The sequence below is a fragment of the Dendropsophus ebraccatus genome, chromosome 5 (assembly GCF_027789765.1).
Source record: "Dendropsophus ebraccatus isolate aDenEbr1 chromosome 5, aDenEbr1.pat, whole genome shotgun sequence".
Lineage (NCBI taxonomy): Eukaryota > Metazoa > Chordata > Amphibia > Anura > Hylidae > Dendropsophus > Dendropsophus ebraccatus.
Window position 1 is genome coordinate 18134305 of NC_091458.1, and position 18132 is coordinate 18152436.

Below are 18132 nucleotides of genomic sequence, written 5' to 3' on the forward strand. Positions count from 1 at the left end.
TGCCGAATGAGCCGGCCTAATCCCTAATCAGTTTTGGAGAAGTCAGAAATAACGCTCACAGTGTGCGGACAACCGCTTTAAAAGTAATTCAATCATTTTAATTCAGTCAGACTTTCTTGGATCCAATTACCATCCGGCATTCCTATCCGTGCCGGAGTTGTAAGTCAGTCACTAAAGAGGGAACCACTAGACTACATGCCTGATTGAGAAAGGAAATGGAGCCTGTGGTCAGGGTCATAGAAACTAATAGAGTCTGGGGCACTGGTCCCAACCCCTGGCTCTTCTGCTGCAACTCCCAGCAAGCTTGGATAACCCTTGGAGGACAGAACTTCTATATAAGTGGTGTTCAATCTGTGACTTCCCAGTTCTTGCAAAATGATAACTCCCAATAAACTGATAGAGTCATTGATGTGTTAACAATGCAACCTCTAAGTCAGTGCTAGGAGTTGTAAGTTTCGCAACAGGTTGGAGATGTCCAAAATAGACATTGCACTGTACTATAGTCTTGAACATTGATCCCAACTGGAGATGAGCGAATTTGCCGAAGTTCGTGTTCGTATGAACCTAAATTATCGGCTTCTGATTCCCGCTGTCTGCAGTCTCCGTGAACAGACATTGGCATAGGCTGTATCCCAGTTTTCCAGGCGGTCCTTAGGCCGTATCTACCCTCTTGACGGAGCGAGCAGACAGCGGAAATCAGAAGCCGAGAGTTAGGGTTCATACGAACCCGAACTTCGGCAAATTCGCTCATCTCTAATCCAAACCAGTGGCTCTCCACTTGTTGCAAAACTACATCCTCCAGTATATCTAGACGCCCATTGGAGCATTGAACTTAGAATTGATATCTGTTGCATTGTGCGTTAGTCTGGAACATTGGTCCCAACCAGTGGTTTTCTTCCTCTTTCAAAAATAAAATTGCAGCATGTCTGGACAGCCATTGGAGCATTAAACTTAGAATTGAGTTCTTTTGGCTAAAGGTACAATGTAACCTCTATGTATGTGGTCTTTAACTTGTGGCTTTCCCCAGTTCCTGCAAAATGACAACTCCCAGCATGCCCATGAAAACCATTGGTATATTAACAATGCAACCTCTATGTCAGTGCTAGGAGTTGTAGGTTTCGCAACAGGTTGAAGCTACCTAATGTAGACATTGCATTGTACTATAGTCTGGAACATGGGTCCCAATTGGTGGCTCTTCACCTGTGGCTAAACCTCACTTCCCAGCATGCCTGGACAACCAGTGGAACACTGAACTTAGAATTGATCTCTGTGTTGGCTATAGGTGCAATGCAACCTCCGTATAAGTCATTTTCAACCTGTGGTCGTCCACTTCTTGCAAAATGACAACTCCCAATATACCCATTTGGTCATTGGTGTATTAACAATGCAAACTCTATGTCAGTGCTAGAAGTTGTAGCTTCGCAACAGGTTCTGTCATAGACATTGCATTGTACTATAGTCAGGCACATGGGTACCAACCAGTGGCTCGTCAACTGTTACTAAACTACATTTCCCAGTAGACCTAGACAGCCATTGGTTCATTTTGCTTGGAATTTGCCTTTGTTGGCTGTAGGGTTAATGCAGCCTCCGTACCAATGGTCTTCAACCTTACTCTCCAGCTATTGAGAGAAAACAACCTCCAGCTGTTCAGAATTAATATGCTGGCAGTAGATACAATCTTTATGTAAGTGTACTGTTCAGCAAACATGTCACAATGAAACATTTTCCGATCCCAAATGCTCAGTGTTTAATTCCCCGTGGCTGCAAAGTTGGATGTCGCTCTAGGGAGTCCTGAAAAATATGGATACAGCCAAAGGCCCAAGGCTGTATCCATGTTTTCCTGGAAGCCCTAGGGTGGAATCCAACTTCCGCAGCTGCATGTTCGTGCTTGGATAATTTGACCATTTGACCATTCACTCAACACTAGCCCAATCTGTGGCAAAGCAACACAACACCCTGCTCTCAATGTCATGCAGTCTGTCTGGGATTACAGGAAGAAATAGAAGTATCTGAAGGAGCCGCCATCAAAGGAAGATCTTGGCTTAGTTCTCCAAGATGTTTGGAAGAACAACACAATTAAAAGGGAACTTTCAGCAGGTAAGATAAATCTAACCAGCTTATAGCCCCCTATTGCAAACAAGGCACCAAGGAGGAAAGTGTGTCTCTTACCTGCCTCCTTGGTGCCATACACATGGGTACAGAACCAAGGAAGAAGGTAAGAGACACACTTTCCCTTCTTGATGCCCTGTTTGCAATAGGGGGCTAACAGCTGGTTAGATTGGGTACAGCAGTGTAATCCTTGGTCTGGAGCACCGTTAGGAGCACTGCCCTGCCCTTATGGGGCGAGGGGGGCAGGGCAGTGTTCCTAACAGTGCTCTGATTGGAGGATTACAATGGTAACAGCACAGAAACGGCACCAAGGAGGAAGGTAAGAGACATAGCTTCTTCCTTGATGCCCTATTTCCAATACGGTGGCTATCAGCTGGTTAGATTCATCTAACTTGCTGATAGTTCCCCTTTAGAGCCCGTTCACACAGAGTAAAATCGGCGGAATTCCAGCTCTCAGCTCAAAGAATTGACATGTCTCTCCGCCGTGGAATTCCACCAATTTTACTCTGTGTGAACAGACCCTTAAAGCTCATGGCGAAATCGGGTGTGATCGGCTAATCAAGTCTTTGGTAGTTCTCCTTTAAAGGGATACTCTGGGCTTAGGGGCTTTTTTCCCTATGGCTGGGGAGGAGGTAAAGGAGGGCAAAGACGTCCACTCACCCCTCCGGTTCCAGCGACGTGTCCCGGAATAGTGTCGCTCCGGTCCCCGCTGCCCTGCCGCCTCCTGGTATCTGCAGGGGCTTGTGACGTGACGTTTCAAGTCCGCTCAGCCAGTCAGTGGCAGAGGCGGGATCCCGTGGACTTGAAACGTCACGTCTCAAGCCTGAGTCAGAGACCAGAAAGCGGCCGAGCAGCACAGACCGGAGTGGCGCGATCCGTGACACAGAGCTGGAACCGGGGAGTTAAGGGGACGTCACATTGCCCTCATCCACCTCCTCCCCGGCCATAGACAAAAAAGCCTCCCCAGCCCAGAGTACCCCTTTAAATATGGACATCAAAAGATCTAAATGTTAATATGTTCTACTGAAAGTAACGAAAAGAGCATAAGTGACAATATCTAAGCTCATATCTCGCATACAAATAAACACTACAGCGACATGACGTCCAGAATTGTGTAATTAAAAGCCCCGCTGACTCCAACCATTGGATCTCTGCCTCGAAATGAGAAATGTCAAGTGCAGCTTTCCTAATTCTCAAGAGTTTTAATTTTATCTACACAGTCACAACAAGAAGCACTTGTGTTGTGTAGGTTGTAGTGCTTCGCCTCCACCAGCCCGTCCTTTCAAACATTTCCCCGAAGCTTTCCCATAAATTGATATTGAACTAACACGTTAGAAGTTCTGTATATTTAAACAGATCTCCCAGGGCATAATCCTGCAATAACTTGTGCAACAAAAGAAGAACAAGGCAATATTCTTAAAAGAAGAAGGAGATGACAAAAGTATTACCATGAGCTCAATCTGTTTCCCATATATTATTGAAAGTGGAAGAAAAAAAAAAAAAAAACAAGCACAGAGCGGGATGCGCAATAAAATGGATAGAAAACATGCGCACCGAGGCCTGATGCACACAAGTGTATTGGTAAATGTCTACAGTATAGATGCAAAATACACATATATTATAGGCTTATGGGTCAATATCAATATCTATTATCTATCTATCTATCTATCTATCTATCTATCTATCTATCTATCTATTTATCTATTATCTTTCAATAGATAGATAGATAGATAGATAGATAGATAGATAGATAATAGATAGATAGGGGATAGATAGGAGATAGATAGATAGATAGATAGATAGATAGATAGATAGATAGATAGATTGGAGATAGATAGATAGATAGATAGATAGATAGATAGATAGGAGATAGATAGATAGATAGATAGATAGATAGATAATAGATAGATAGATAGATAGATAGATAGATAGATAGATAGATAGGAGATAGATAGATAGATAGATAGATAATAGATAGATAGATAGATAGATAGATAGATAGATAGATAGATAGATAGATAGGAGATAGGAGATAGATAGATAGGAGATAGATAGATAGATAGATAGATAGATAGATAGATAGATAGATAGGAGATAGATAGATAGATAGATAGATACATAGATAGGAGATAGATAGATAGATAGATAGATAGGGGATAGATAGGAGATAGATAGATAGATAGATAGATAGATAGATAGATAGATAGATAGATAGATAGAATAGCAGGTTTCCGAGTCAAATATTTTCTGTAGCCCAAAAATATTATTTAAACAAAAACTGTTTATAGAATGCAGTTCAAAAAAGTTTGAAATAAATTTTTACCTGTAAAAACTGACCTTTTCTGATACTCAAATTTAGAGATGAACGTAACTGGAGCATCAAGTCGTTCGGAATTTGAAAAGTTGGATGCAGTTGCTGGGAGTCCTGGTAAACATAAGTACAGCAATAGGCCGTAGGCCATCCATAGAGCTGCATCCAACTTCTTCAGCCACTGGTATGCAATTGCTGATCAATCAGTCTCGAGCAAGCTCTAGTTACGCTCATCTCTACTGAAAATGAATTTCAATATACCGTATGTGCGAATAGGCTCTCAGTACCAGGATACAAGGATGAACATAAGTAAAATTTTAAAGAGAGGCAAACTGATGATTGATAGGGGTGCCAGGAGCTGTACCACTTGCTGAGTTAATATCGGTGGCCTATCTAGAGGGCTCACCATGCAGCCTTACAGTAAATGGAGCCATAAACACTGCAAACTTTTTGTGCTTTTTACTGGTTGGAAACAATTATTATGTCCGGCCCGGGATCCATCTAACACAGTATATAGAAGCTTTTTATATTTCCGTAACATTTTGCAAATGCTAACTGCTCCGAAAAGTGGAAAAACACCCAAATTGTTGCTTTGACAGAATTTCCCCCTGACATTCAACTGCTTTTTGTTGACTGACATAAAATTTCTATTTTAGATTTTTCTTTTTCCCGCTGTTTAGACCTTGTGCACCGCAGGAAACTTTTACTTTTAACACTTTTTGAGTTTTATAAAATTGGTCTCTAAAGGGAATTTCAGTTTCGTCCATCGTGTTGAGTTTGATTAACGGTATTGTGTGTGTCCATAAGGTTCTGAACGAAACAGTCTGATTCATATATGATATTTTAAAGATAATTCAGCTTATATATGTGAAGGGGAAGACGTCAAGGGAGGGGAACAGAACTTTATTCACCAACTGCTTTCCCGAAGAAAGCCAACAGTTTTCTATAAATCATTTTATGACGTAATTACATTAAGCCAAACTTTCCCTTTCAGCTACATAGGAGTATTTCTTCTATATTCAGCCAAGTTGACCCTTTATACCTAATTCAATAACTTTTTATGTTTGTGGAATTTTAAAGGGTCAAAGAGCAGGAAAGCGATTCAACAGTCTTTATCTCCTCTAGAAGGCCGAGCAGTGAGAGAGGACTATTTTAGAATTCAGTTGCCTGAGAAGTAATGTTAAAGCGACTCCGTACCCACAATCTGACCCCCCCAAACCACTTGTACCTTCAGATAGCTGCTTTTAATCCAAGATCTGTCCTGGGCTCCGTTCGGCAGGTGATGCAGTTATTGTCATAAAAACAACTTTTAATCCGGCAGCGCTGTGTCTAATGGCCGGGGCTTACATTTGTATATGCATTAGGCTGGCACAACCTTTCTGTCCTTCCTCCCCACCCTCCTCATCATTAGGTATACTCCAGGCAGATTGCTTCCTATTCTTCAGCTGTGTGAGCCCGGCACATGGGCTGGATCGTTAATACACCTGTGCAAAGCTCAAACAGCAGTAAATGTTCCTGGATCATTGCTAATAATTAAGAGGGTGGGTAGGAAGGACAGAGAGGTTGTGCCAGCCTAATGCATATTCAAATGTAATCCCCGGCCGTTAGACACAGCGCTGCAGAATTAAAAGTTGTTTTCTATGACAATAACTGCATCCCCTGCCGAACGGACCCCAGGACAGATCTTGGATTAAAAGCAGTGATCCAAAGGTACAAGTGGTTTAGGGGGGAAAGATCGTGGGTACGGAGTCGCTTTAAGCTCGGTCAAGCTCCTCGTGGTGCCGATCATTCGTCCCTCAGTTATATCTCCCACTCGCCACAGTAACCTATTGCATTAATTTCTTCTAGTTTTTGTATACTTCTTCCCTTGAAGGGAGGTTCAAACGAAATATACAAAAATTTTAATAAAAAAATGCAATAGGTCTCTGCAAGACACATTAGAACTCCACGGGATGCCAGCAATTGACAGCTAATGTGTCTTGCTGAAACCTGTTACATTTTTTTGTTCTAATTTTTTGTATAGTTCGTTTGAACATTTCTTCAAGGGACAAAATATGCAAAAATGAGAAAAAAAAACAGCACTCTGGTTATACTCGAGTAATTTTGTGCTAGCTCAACATTACTAAGAATAGACACTGCAGGAGAGAATGAACCAATCAAAGAGGTGGAGAATAATACTGCTGCTGTATACATTTATACATTTTTTTAAAGGTTTTAAATTTTGTATTAAATTCAAATATTTAGATTTTTGGCTGACAATAATAATTGGAGTCCCAGGCTATTTTTAGAATATTGTTTACATTGATGTTCTACCATCTGGTTAGGTCAAATATTTCACTGGATTCCCGGTCATACCCTTTTATATACCTGGTGTAAGCTGGAAAAAAAATTTACTTCCTATAATTATTCATCTAGCGAATTCTGTGTGCTCCTATAAATTGCATTAATAACCTTGCACCCTATGTCCTCATTAGTCTTAATTTCAACTAAGTTAATTAGAAGTGTATTAATGGAAGTTTGGTGACCTATGGGGGAAGAGGAGGAGACTTTTTGGAAAAAAAAAAAAAAAAGAAAACGAAACAAAACAGGGTCTGTTCATCAGCAAAGTCTTTGGCGAGAAGAACAAAGAACAAGAGTGCAGATGATCTTGTGCTCATTTAGGAATCATGTCTAAGGCGAAATGAAGGGATAGATGGTGGAACGATCGCTTGGCCATCATTTATATCTCCTGTTACATTTTTCGTTCTAATTTTTGTATATTTCATCCCTTGAAATGTTTAAACGAGATATAGAAAAATTATAAACTAAATGTAATTGGTTATCCAGCCCCTCGCCCTGCTGAACACTTGATTATATACTTGTGTTTTCCTTTGATTTTTATGGGGTTCATTACTCAAGTCGAGCATTTGAGTATTGAAAAATGCTTGACTTGAGTAACGAGCACTCGAGGATTTAAAGGGGTTATCCAGCGTTTGAAAAATATGGCCACTTTCTTCCAGAAACAGCATCACTCTTGTGTCCAGTTCAGATGTGGTTTGCAATTAAAGAGGTTTTCCAATTTAACTTTTCAACTAACGTACCCACTATTTACAGTATGAGATTGTGGGGGATGCGACCTCTGGCTCCCGGCTTTATTTTGAATACAGATACGTGTACGGCTTGTGACCCACAGCTCTATTCTTTCACTATGGAGCCGCCGGAAAGAGCCAAGTACTGTAGTCAGCTCTCTCCTGTGGCTCCATAGAGAATGAATAAAGCTGCCGGAGAGAGACATGCACAACACTTCACTCTTTCCGACGACTCCATAGAGAATAAATAGAGCCGTGGGTTACATGCCCTCCAAAACAAACGAGCCAAGGGCCGATTCGGAGATAACCAGGGGGTATGGAGGTCAGACCCCCTGCAAACTCTTACTGTGGATAGGGGACAAGTCAGTTTTGAATTTGGAAAATCCCTTTAAGCTCCATTCACTTTAATGAAACTGTGTTGCAAAACCCCACCCAAACTGGAGAATAGAGCGGTGCTGTGACCATGTTTTTCTAACACTAAAGTACCTTTAAGTGCTCACTCAACACTAGTGAACATATAAAGGTTTACGAAACTGGCCTGTTCCTTACCATCAATAGTAATATCCTTTCCATCACTATTCAGCTGTCATAATGACACTACGACTTCTGCCCTTTAATCATCCTGGCAAAGTCTGGCAATATCCTTAAGTCCGATAATAATAAATGATAAGAGGTAACAATATTTACTGATAAGAGTTTGTGACACGGAACAAGACATTGTGCACTTGTAACTGTGTATAATGAAATTCATATTGTTATCCCGGCACTCGCACTTAATCACATTATGCATGTGCACATTTGTTATAGCTCTTAAGGAGTAATTTAACTGTGCATTTTAATAATGTTTAGCAGGTAAACATCAACATCTTGGAGCCGGGGAAGGGTTCTTTATTTAAATAGTAATCACGTTTAAGAGGCTGATTTGCATTGATGCGATTTAAGTTTTCGTCTTATCTGTTCTTTCATGAACCGCGCTGCCATTTCTGTGACAAATTGTTTTATTACAGGAGCCTTGTTGTGCAGGAAGAAGGTTCTGAAGGAAAGTCTCTGCTTTTTAGACTTCATCTGGTGGGGAATTAAATGGATAAGATGGCGCTGGATAGCTCCCCCTGGAACTTCATTGAAATCTATGGCCGAGCCCCCAATAGGGCAAGTTTTGCTTAGTACGGGGGCAAAATATTTTACTATTGGAGTAAATTAACTTCTTAAAGGGGAACTATCAGCAAGCTAGGCGAATCTAACCTGCTGATATGTCCCTATTGAGCAGGAGATGTAGAGGAGGAAGGTGTGTGTCTTACCTTCATCCTCAGCACCTTTTTGGTGCAGTTATTAATTTGCTCTATGGTCCCGTGAGACCTATATGAGCACTGCCCTACTCCCCCAGCAATAATTCAGCCGCCCCCAATGGTGCCCTGTGCTCCTAATGGTCTCACAGGACCTTTGCGCAATCGACTAATGGCCTGGAACGTCGACTCCTGCGCAATAGGGGGCTAACAGCAGTGGAGTCTCGGGTGACAAGAGTTTGGCAACGTAAGTATAAAATGTAAAAAGACCTTAACTCCGCAGCCAGTTTTAGTTTTTGGGTTTTTGTTTTCACCTCAAACCAATAACTCTTTAATTTTTCATCATATTAGCCATATCGGGGCTCGTTTTTTGCTGAACCAGATGTATTTTGTAAGGATGCCTTTCATTTTCCATATAATCTATGATGAAACTGAGGGGAGTTAGCATAGTTATAGTGATACCCAATTTAGATATTTACTTTAAAAAAAACCCATCTTTTTGTATTCTATGACCAGAATCAGCTTTTTTTTTCCGCATTTTGAATTTTCTTCAGTTTTTGCTGTTCACCATACGTTTTTTTTTTATCCTTAGATGCTCAATAGTGTTGAGCTTGATGCTAGACCATGACTCGGTCGAGCATCAAGCTCAACACTATTAAGCATCTAAGGTTCAAAAAAGTATTGCTGCATGCAGAAGTGTCTGAGCTATTCAAATATAACATTATTGAAACCATCCTGACTGGACAGTAGTGCAAATATTTAAACAGTTTTTGGGCTCCCGGCATCAACATTCATCGCTATGCTGGGAGCTCCAAAACTGTTTAAATACTAATTCTAACTTTTGCATATTTTGTTTACACGTCCCTTCAAGGGCCAAAATATGCAAAAATTTGAATGAAAAAAATGCAATACGTTACTGCAAGACACATTAGAACTCTGGCTTCATGCCTTTAATTGACATCATACTGCCGGAGTTCCAATATGTCTTGAAGTAACGTATTGCATTTTTTCATTCTCATTTTTGGATATTTCATTTACATTTCCCTTTAAGGGACAAAATATACAAGAATTAGAACGAAAAAATGCAATACCTTACTACAAGATACATTAAGGCTATGTTCACATGCTGTAAAAAGTACTGTGTGTTAACTAAAAACATTTACATGTTCACTATTTTCGTGGCTACAACTAACAATGGCCGTTGTTTGCTACATTGTTTGAACAACGGCATGTCCATTCTTCAGCGCGGAGAGCACACGAGCCTCCCAAAGAACTGTCATTATGACACGGAGGATAAAGGACGTTGGTTGACCTCAGGGAGATAAACCAAAACACCGCAGAGACACCATCACGTGTCTCCACATCAGTGTATTCTAGGACATTGCCCCCTCGGAAATCAAATATGCAAAAAACACTGCAGAGACACCATCACGTGTCTCGACGTCAGTAAGCTAGCCAGACCTTCCTCCGGGAAGGTACAACCAAGCCAAGGAACTTCTCCAGCCAAGGAAACCACCCAAGCAAGGTATCCATCCACAGACAGCTGTTTTGTGGTAATTGCCCCTCATCAGTGTGGAGTAGAAATCTGGCTAGTGGGAGCAATGCCAAGTAAGTGCATGCAAAAGGACGCTGGTTGACCTCAAGGAGATTAACCAAAACACTGAAGAGACACCATCACATGTCTCGACCTCAGTGTATTCCAGGACATTGCCCTCTGGGAAATCAAATATGTAAAGATCACTGCAGAGACACCACCACATGTCTCGACGTCAGTGAGCTAGCCAGGTCTTCCTCCGGGAAAGAACAACCAAGCCAAGGAACAGCTGTCTCTGGATGGAGAACTTGCTTGGTTGGTTTGCTTGACTGGAGACGTTCCTTGGCTTGGTTGTTCCTTCCCGGAGGAAGGTCTGGCTAGAATCTATAACCCTAAAGTAAAATAATCCCTAAACTATGTTCTGAAGCATGTTCAGAAAAAAAAATGGAATTGTTCTGAATCAATTTGCTCAACTTGTAATCTTATAGTATACTTATTATTACAAAGCTAAAAATCGAAGTCCCTCCTTAGTCTGCACATGTTTCCAAACTTCTTGTAGAGTGTATGTAACCTGAAGTATTGAGCGAGCACTAAAATGCTTGAGTGCTCATTACATCAGTAGAGCATTTTTTCAATACTCGACTCCAGTAATGAACTGCTCGGTAGAACAGAGAGTGCCTGGTTCAACTATTGTGTTTTTTGTTCTAATTTTTGTTTATTTTGTCCCTTGAAGGGATGTGTGTAAATAAAATATACAAAAATTAGAATAAATATTTAAACAGTTTTGAAGCTTCCGACTTTGTATTGAATGATTATGCAGGGAGCCCCAAAACTGTTCACATTATGTATATTTCAGTCATTGTTGCAACCAAAACCAGGAGTGGATTAAAAACACAGAAAGGATCTGTTCACATAATGTTGTAATTGAGTGGATGGCCGTCATTTAATGGCAAATATTTGCTGTTATTTTAGAACAACGGCTGTTATATTGAAATAATGGCCGTTATTTACTGTTATATGGCGGCCATCCACTCAATTTCACCATTGTGTGAACAGATCCTTTCTGTGTTTTTAATCCACTCCTGGTTTTGTTTGCAATACTGACTGAAATATACTGACTGAAATATACGTAGTGTGAACGCAGCCTAAAAATGTACACTATTGTACTAACACACTGTGTCAGTACAGCAGTACCCATATTTAAACAGCACCCTGAGCACCACAAGGTGTTCAGTCCAGCATCAAGCTCCCCGATGCTCGATTGAGCACTATGGTCGACCAAGCATGCTCGCTCGACACTAATAACCTGTACACTAGGTTTTCTTTATCTTGCTGGCTAGTTGGATGGCTCTCCTGTGTCAGATATCTGAGTTGTGATGGGTATTGTGAGCCAATCAGATGCTCCCCCTACTCTTTCTCCCTTCTGCTCATCAAACCAGTAAATACTTGCTGCTGCTGCTGCTGCATCCCCCTCCCGCCCCTTCCCCTACTTGACCTCCTATTACTGTTTTATATCATATTTTTGGAGATTTCTGAGTAGTTACAGTGACCCTGCAAGATAGGTAAAGGGTAATCTGAGCCATGTATGCGTGTGGGGGGAAGCGTCTTACAATCTGCCCCGTGGCCTAGAGGGAGAGACACAACGTCACACATATGACCTTAGGATGAAAAAATACAACTAAACACTAGTACTCACCATCGTCTTGCCGATAGCTGTCTGAGAGCTGGTAAAGGTTTGTTGGAAAGCTATACTGCCGTGTTCTCTCTCTTTCGGATTGTGAGGATTGTCCAATGGGTTCCAGCGAAGAGCTGCTATATCTCGGTCTGTTCTTGTTGTTAAAAAGTGCCAAAGAGTTGCTCCCTGATTTTCTTCTAAGTATGGCAGCGTATGAGGTCTGCTGTCCGGGAACGGCGCTTGAAAGGGCTGAAAGACCAACACACAAAAAATATTCTTACAAAAACATTTAAAGCAAACAAAGAGCAGAAAAATATTCTTCACAGTCCACCTACATTCATCTATCTTGTAGTATTTTACAAAAAAAAAAAAAACTTAGTTTCTGCAGCTGAAAAGTTTTGCCAAGCCTAGGTATAGGACTATTTTTGTAGCATGAGCATGGATTTGTGCAAGTCCCATTCAGATGAATGGGAGAGTCCCACTAAATTTGCTAAATTTGGATATGCCCTTAAAGGTAACATGTCATTGGGAAATTACCCATGGTTTAAATAAGTTTTTTTTTTATGTAAAAGGCAAAGTCCAAGTTAGCACTTCTACACTAGAGACATGACGGGATAAGTGTCAAAGGCGGGGGGGGGGGGAGGGTCTTGGGGGGTAATGACCACTGCGATCTCAAAAATAGATTATTGGATCAATCATTTTGAATGTAGTGGTAATTTTGGCCTCATTACCGAGATGGTGGGATGTCCTGGCAGTTAGACACGCCTGCACTCTGACACTTATACTCTATCCTATGTATTGGGGATAAGTGTAGTAACCCGGAATACCCCTCTAAACATATTTTTAGCATATTTAGAATTTATTTTTTAGCAAATGCCAATAGAAAACCTCTACAGCAGCTGATAAGTACTGGAAGAGTTTTTGAAATAGAAGTAATTTACAAAGCTGTAAAACCTTCTGATACCAGTTGGTGTAGCCCTTTAAGATTAATGAACCAATTTAGTATTATTTTTACTTCCTCAATTGCCCCATTACAATATTTTATGATTACTTCACCCCCCCCCATCATTGTTGACAATAGTCCTTTTTGTACATCACTGTGTTCTTTAGATTCCAGTCTAACCCATCTGATATATAATAATTTCATTCATATTGCTGAGGAACTCTGAGACGCTCTGTTGATTTTTCCCATTTTTTTTTTTTTTTTAATAATATTTTTCAGAATTTTTATAAAGTTTTCTCTGTTCCATTCAGTGCCATTTGGAGAGTAACGTCACGGTTTTGCTTAACTAGACATTTCAGGCTTGTGCAGTCATTAGGTAAGGATCTCCACAGTCTCGTCTCGCCATGGTACCGCCGCTGACCTTTTCAAGTAACTTTAAGAAACTGCAATGTATGGGAAGAAAGAGAAGTCTTGTACCCGGCTCAGTTCCGCTCTGTGGACCACTACTCCGGCTATCCTGACAAGTGTCGGAGATTCTTAGATGATGATGCTGTGGTATAACTTTTCATCTCTCATTACCTTGTATCATCTGTTTGTCTATGATCTGTAATAATGGATCTACAAGCTAAAAGGCTATAGGCATTTTTGCACAATTTTCTTTTTTTTTGAGCATTTATTTCCTGCATGGGAAATTAAAGGGGTATTCTGCTCTAAAATAACTTTTCATTTGTTGCTGGCCATGGGGATGACCAAACATATAAGTGTCCTTCTACTTAATCTTGGGATCCTGGCTGAGCGATCCCCTGCCAAAATGGACTTGTCTGTGGTTAACAGCCGACTCAGCCAATCACTGGCCGCGGTGATGTCCTGTCTGGGATAGTGATTGGCTGATCGGGCTGTCACCCAAGGTATGGGATAGATTAGCCGGGGACCCGAAGATGATGTAGAAGGACACTGGGGTCCAGAAAGATAAGAATACACTGTTTGTTATGTTCCCCATATCACCATGGGTAGCAACATATGAAAAGTTATTTTTGTCCTTTAAATGTCTATGCTTACAGGAGGCATTGATAGATCTACATATATAGCAGCCTATTTGGCAGAGATTTCAATATGTAGTTCCCAAATTATTCAGAAACTCTCAGACCCCCTTCACACCTCATAGATTTGCTGACCCACAAAGTTCTACTGGACACTGACACCCTTCAGGATTTTTCCTGAAAAGTGTCCATGCCGGAATATAGCCCTGCATCTCATAGGACCTGTCCTATAATTGTCCAGAATTCTTGCATGGATGCACTACATGGTAGCCGGTCCATTAGCAGTGGGAACAAGTGCTGGTGCTACCTGCAGGTGTTGACACTTGCCCTTTAACTGTACAGCCTACAGAGAAATGCAGTGCTGTGTTTGACAGGGCCAGGAGCCATTGGCTCCCAGCCATGACAGTTACTCTTTTGGCCTAAGTCTGCATTATGCCTCCGACCACAAGATGCTGCTCTCTCCGCTCCAGCGTTGCAGCGCATGAGTGATGCCACTAATGCTCTTCCAGAGCCAAAAGATAGGGGGAAAAGCCGGCCAGGAGCACCGCTGCAGCTTGCAGCAGGTGAGTATGGTTTTTCTTTCCCCTCCCTTAATTTTACCATCAGAAAACACTAATGATTTCCTGTTGCCTCCTGAAAGGCTTTCTGATCAGTGTTTTATGAGTGTACAAATGGGCAAGGATATGTGAAGGGGGCTCAGCGTGCTCCAAAGTTTTACAGTATGTAAGTATGGAGTCCTTTGGTAGCAGTACAGAAATCGGTATAGATCCCGGATCTGAAGGCTGTCCCCTCTCTGACAGCCGCACCCCGGAGATCCCAATCCCGAATTTACACACAGCTACAATTACAAAGACGAAAACTTCACCATTTCCCGCTACATAATCATTCTCCTTTTTGATCTTTTTCCAAACCAGAGAGAAAGCTCTTGTCTTGGAAGCGAAGCCTCCTTTGGACCCGCCAATGTTTTTTTCTAATATAAAATATAATGTGTAATCTGCTATTTCTTCTCCGGCGGCCCAGGAGGCACAGAGCCACATCTATTACATGGGACTCTGAAGATACAACTGTATGTCTGATGTAAATGAAAGTTTGAGCGCAGAGTTTTCCTCTTTCTACATAAAGCAGAAGTTCAGATCAAAGAACATAAACGTCAAATAGATAGCGCCTCTAGGTGTCCTTTATTTTTGGATTAAAAACACAATTTTTTATGTCATTTAATGCTTCCTTTTTTTACAGCTATTTCTTCTATGATAAACATATTACTTGGATTCTGAGCATATTTTAACTTTTTCAAGACTATCTATATGTAAAGTTCTGGCGTCTTAAGTTCTTTGCTCAAACCACAGATTCAGGCCATTTGCTTCTATAAGTTTACAATCTAAATTGGATATATACAGACTAAGTATACAGGATACAGTATTGGCAAGGCAGAATCAGGGACCTAGTTCTAAATTGTGCTGCTATACAGTATACATAGACTTACAGTACAAATAACCAACGCTACAATACAGTGCACATACATAATGCTGCTATACAATATACACAGACTTAAGGCCCTATTCCACCAACAGATCTGACGACAGATTATCTGCCAAAGATTTGAAGCCAAACCCAGGAATGGATTCAAAAAGAGGAGAAATCCAGTCTTTCCTTTATGACCTGATCTCTGTTTATAGTCTGCTCCTGGGTTTGGCTTCAAATCTTTGGCAGATAATCTGTCGTCAGATCTGTTGGTGGAATAGGGCCTTTACAGTCCTACAAATAACTAATACCACCGTAAAGTGCACATAAATAATGCTGCTATACAACATACATAGATAACCAGCATGGTTTTACTAAGGACAGAAGCTGTTAAACCAACCTGATATGTTTCTATAAAGAGGTAAGTAGAAGCCTGGATGGCGGCGCGGCTGTGGATATCGTGTACCTGGATTTTGCAAAAGCGTTTGACACAGTTCCTCATGGACGTCTGATGGGTAAGTTAAAGTCTATTGGTTTGGAAAGTTTAATGTGTAACTGGATTGAAAACTGGCTTAATAATCGTACCCAGAGAGTGGTGGTCAATGATTCCTACTCCGAATGGTCCCCGGTAATAAGTGGTGTACCCCAAGGGTCAGTACTGGGCCCTCTTCTGTTTAACTTGTTTATTAATGATATTGAGAATGGAATTAACAGCAATGTTTCTATCTTTGCAGATGACACCAAGCTTTGTAGTACAGTCTATGGAGGATGTGCAGATGTTACAGGATGACTTAGACACACTGAGTGTTTGGGCGTCCGCTTGGCAAATGAGGTTCAATGTGGATAAATGTAAAGTTATGCACCTGGGTACTAATAACCCACATGCATCATATGTCCTGGGGGGAGTAATAACCTGCAGCATCATATGTCCTGGGGGGAGTTACTCTGGGAGAGTCGCTGATGGAGAAGGATCTGGGTGTATTTGTAGATAATAGACTACAGAACAGCACACAATGTCAGTCAGCTGCTTCTAAGGCCAGCAGGATATTGTCATGCATTAAAACAGGCATGGACTCTCGGGACAGGGATATAATATTACCGATCTATAAAGCTTTGGTCCGGCCTCATCTGGAGTATGCCGTCCAGTTTTGGAACCCGATTCATAAAAAGGATGTTCTAGAGCTGGAGAGGGTACAAAGACGGGCAACTAAACTAATAAGGGGAATGAAACATCTTGGTTATGAGGAGAGATTAAAAGAATTACATTTGTTTAGTCTGGAGAAGAGACGTTTAAGGGGAGATAGGATTAACTTATTTAAATATATAAATGGCCCCTACAAGAGATATGGGGAAAAGATGTTCCAGGTAAAACCCCCTCAAAGGACAAGGGGGCACTGCCTCCGCCTGGAGAGACAAGAGGGCACTGCCTCCGCCTGGAGAGACAAGAGGGCACTGCCTCCGCCTGGAGAGACAAGAGGGCACTGGCTCCGCCTGGAGAGACAAGGGGGCGCTGCCTCCGCCTGGAGAGACAAGGGGCACTGCCTCCGCCTGGAGAGACAAGGGGGCGCTGCCTCCGCCTGGAGAGACAAGAGGGCACTGCCTCCGCCTGGAGAGACAAGAGGGCACTGCCTCCGCCTGGAGAGACAAGAGGGCACTGCCTCCGCCTGGAGAGACAAGAGGGCACTGGCTCCGCCTGGAGAGACAAGGGGGCGCTGCCTCCGCCTGGAGAGACAAGGGGCACTGCCTCCGCCTGGAGAGACAAGGGGGCGCTGCCTCCGCCTGGAGAGACAAGGGGCACTGCCTCTGCCTGGAGAGACAAGAGGGCACTGCCTCCGCCTGGAGAGACAAGGGGGCGCTGCCTCCGCCTGGAGAGACAAGGGGCACTGCCTCCGCCTGGAGAGACAAGGGGGCGCTGCCTCCACCTGGAGAGACAAGGGGCACTGCCTCCGCCTGGAGAGACAAGGGGGCACTGCCTCCGCCTGGAGAAAAAAAGGTTCAATCTCCGGAGGCGACAAGTCTTCTTTACAATGAGAACTGTGAATCTGTGGAACAATCTACCCCAGGATCTGGTCACAGCAACAACAGTAGAGGGCTTCAAAACAGGGCTAGACAAGTTCTTAGACCAAAATAATATAAATGCATATGTATAGAACCTATCACCCCTCCCCCTTCCCTGTATTCATCCCCTCCTTGGTTGAACTTGATGGACATGTGTCTTTTTTCAACCGTATTAACTATGTAACTTACAGTCCTACAAATAACTATTACCAACACACATTGCACATACATAATGCTGCTATACAGTATACACAGACTTTCAGTCCAACCATACAAATAACTAATACCACTATACAGTGCACATACATAATGCTACTACACAGCATACACAGACTTAAAGTCCTACAAATAACTAAGTTACAGTCCTATCATACAAATAACTAATGCCCCCATACAGTGCACATACTGTACATAATGCTGCTATAAGTATACATAAACCTACAGTCCTACAATACAAATAACTAATGCCCCCATACAGTGCACATACTGTACATAATGCTGCTATAAGTATACATAAACCTACAGTCCTACAATACAAATAACTAATGCCCCCATACAGTGCACATACTGTACATAATGCTGCTATAAGTATACATAAACCTACAGTCCTACAATACAAATAACTAATGCCCCCATACAGTGCAATACAT

General features: G+C 41.9%; 1 protein-coding gene across 5 annotated transcripts in view; it reads right to left on the reverse strand.

Moving 5' to 3' along the window:
- The window catches only part of CNTN5 (contactin 5), a 948473-nt gene that overhangs the window by 318562 nt on the left and 611779 nt on the right, over window positions 1-18132 (reverse strand). For all 5 annotated transcript variants that reach the window (XM_069969612.1, XM_069969611.1, XM_069969613.1 and 2 more), the window contains one exon: window positions 12002-12229. In XM_069969612.1, coding sequence (XP_069825713.1) covers window positions 12002-12229 — 228 coding nt within the window. The remainder of the gene's footprint in view (window positions 1-12001; window positions 12230-18132) is intronic.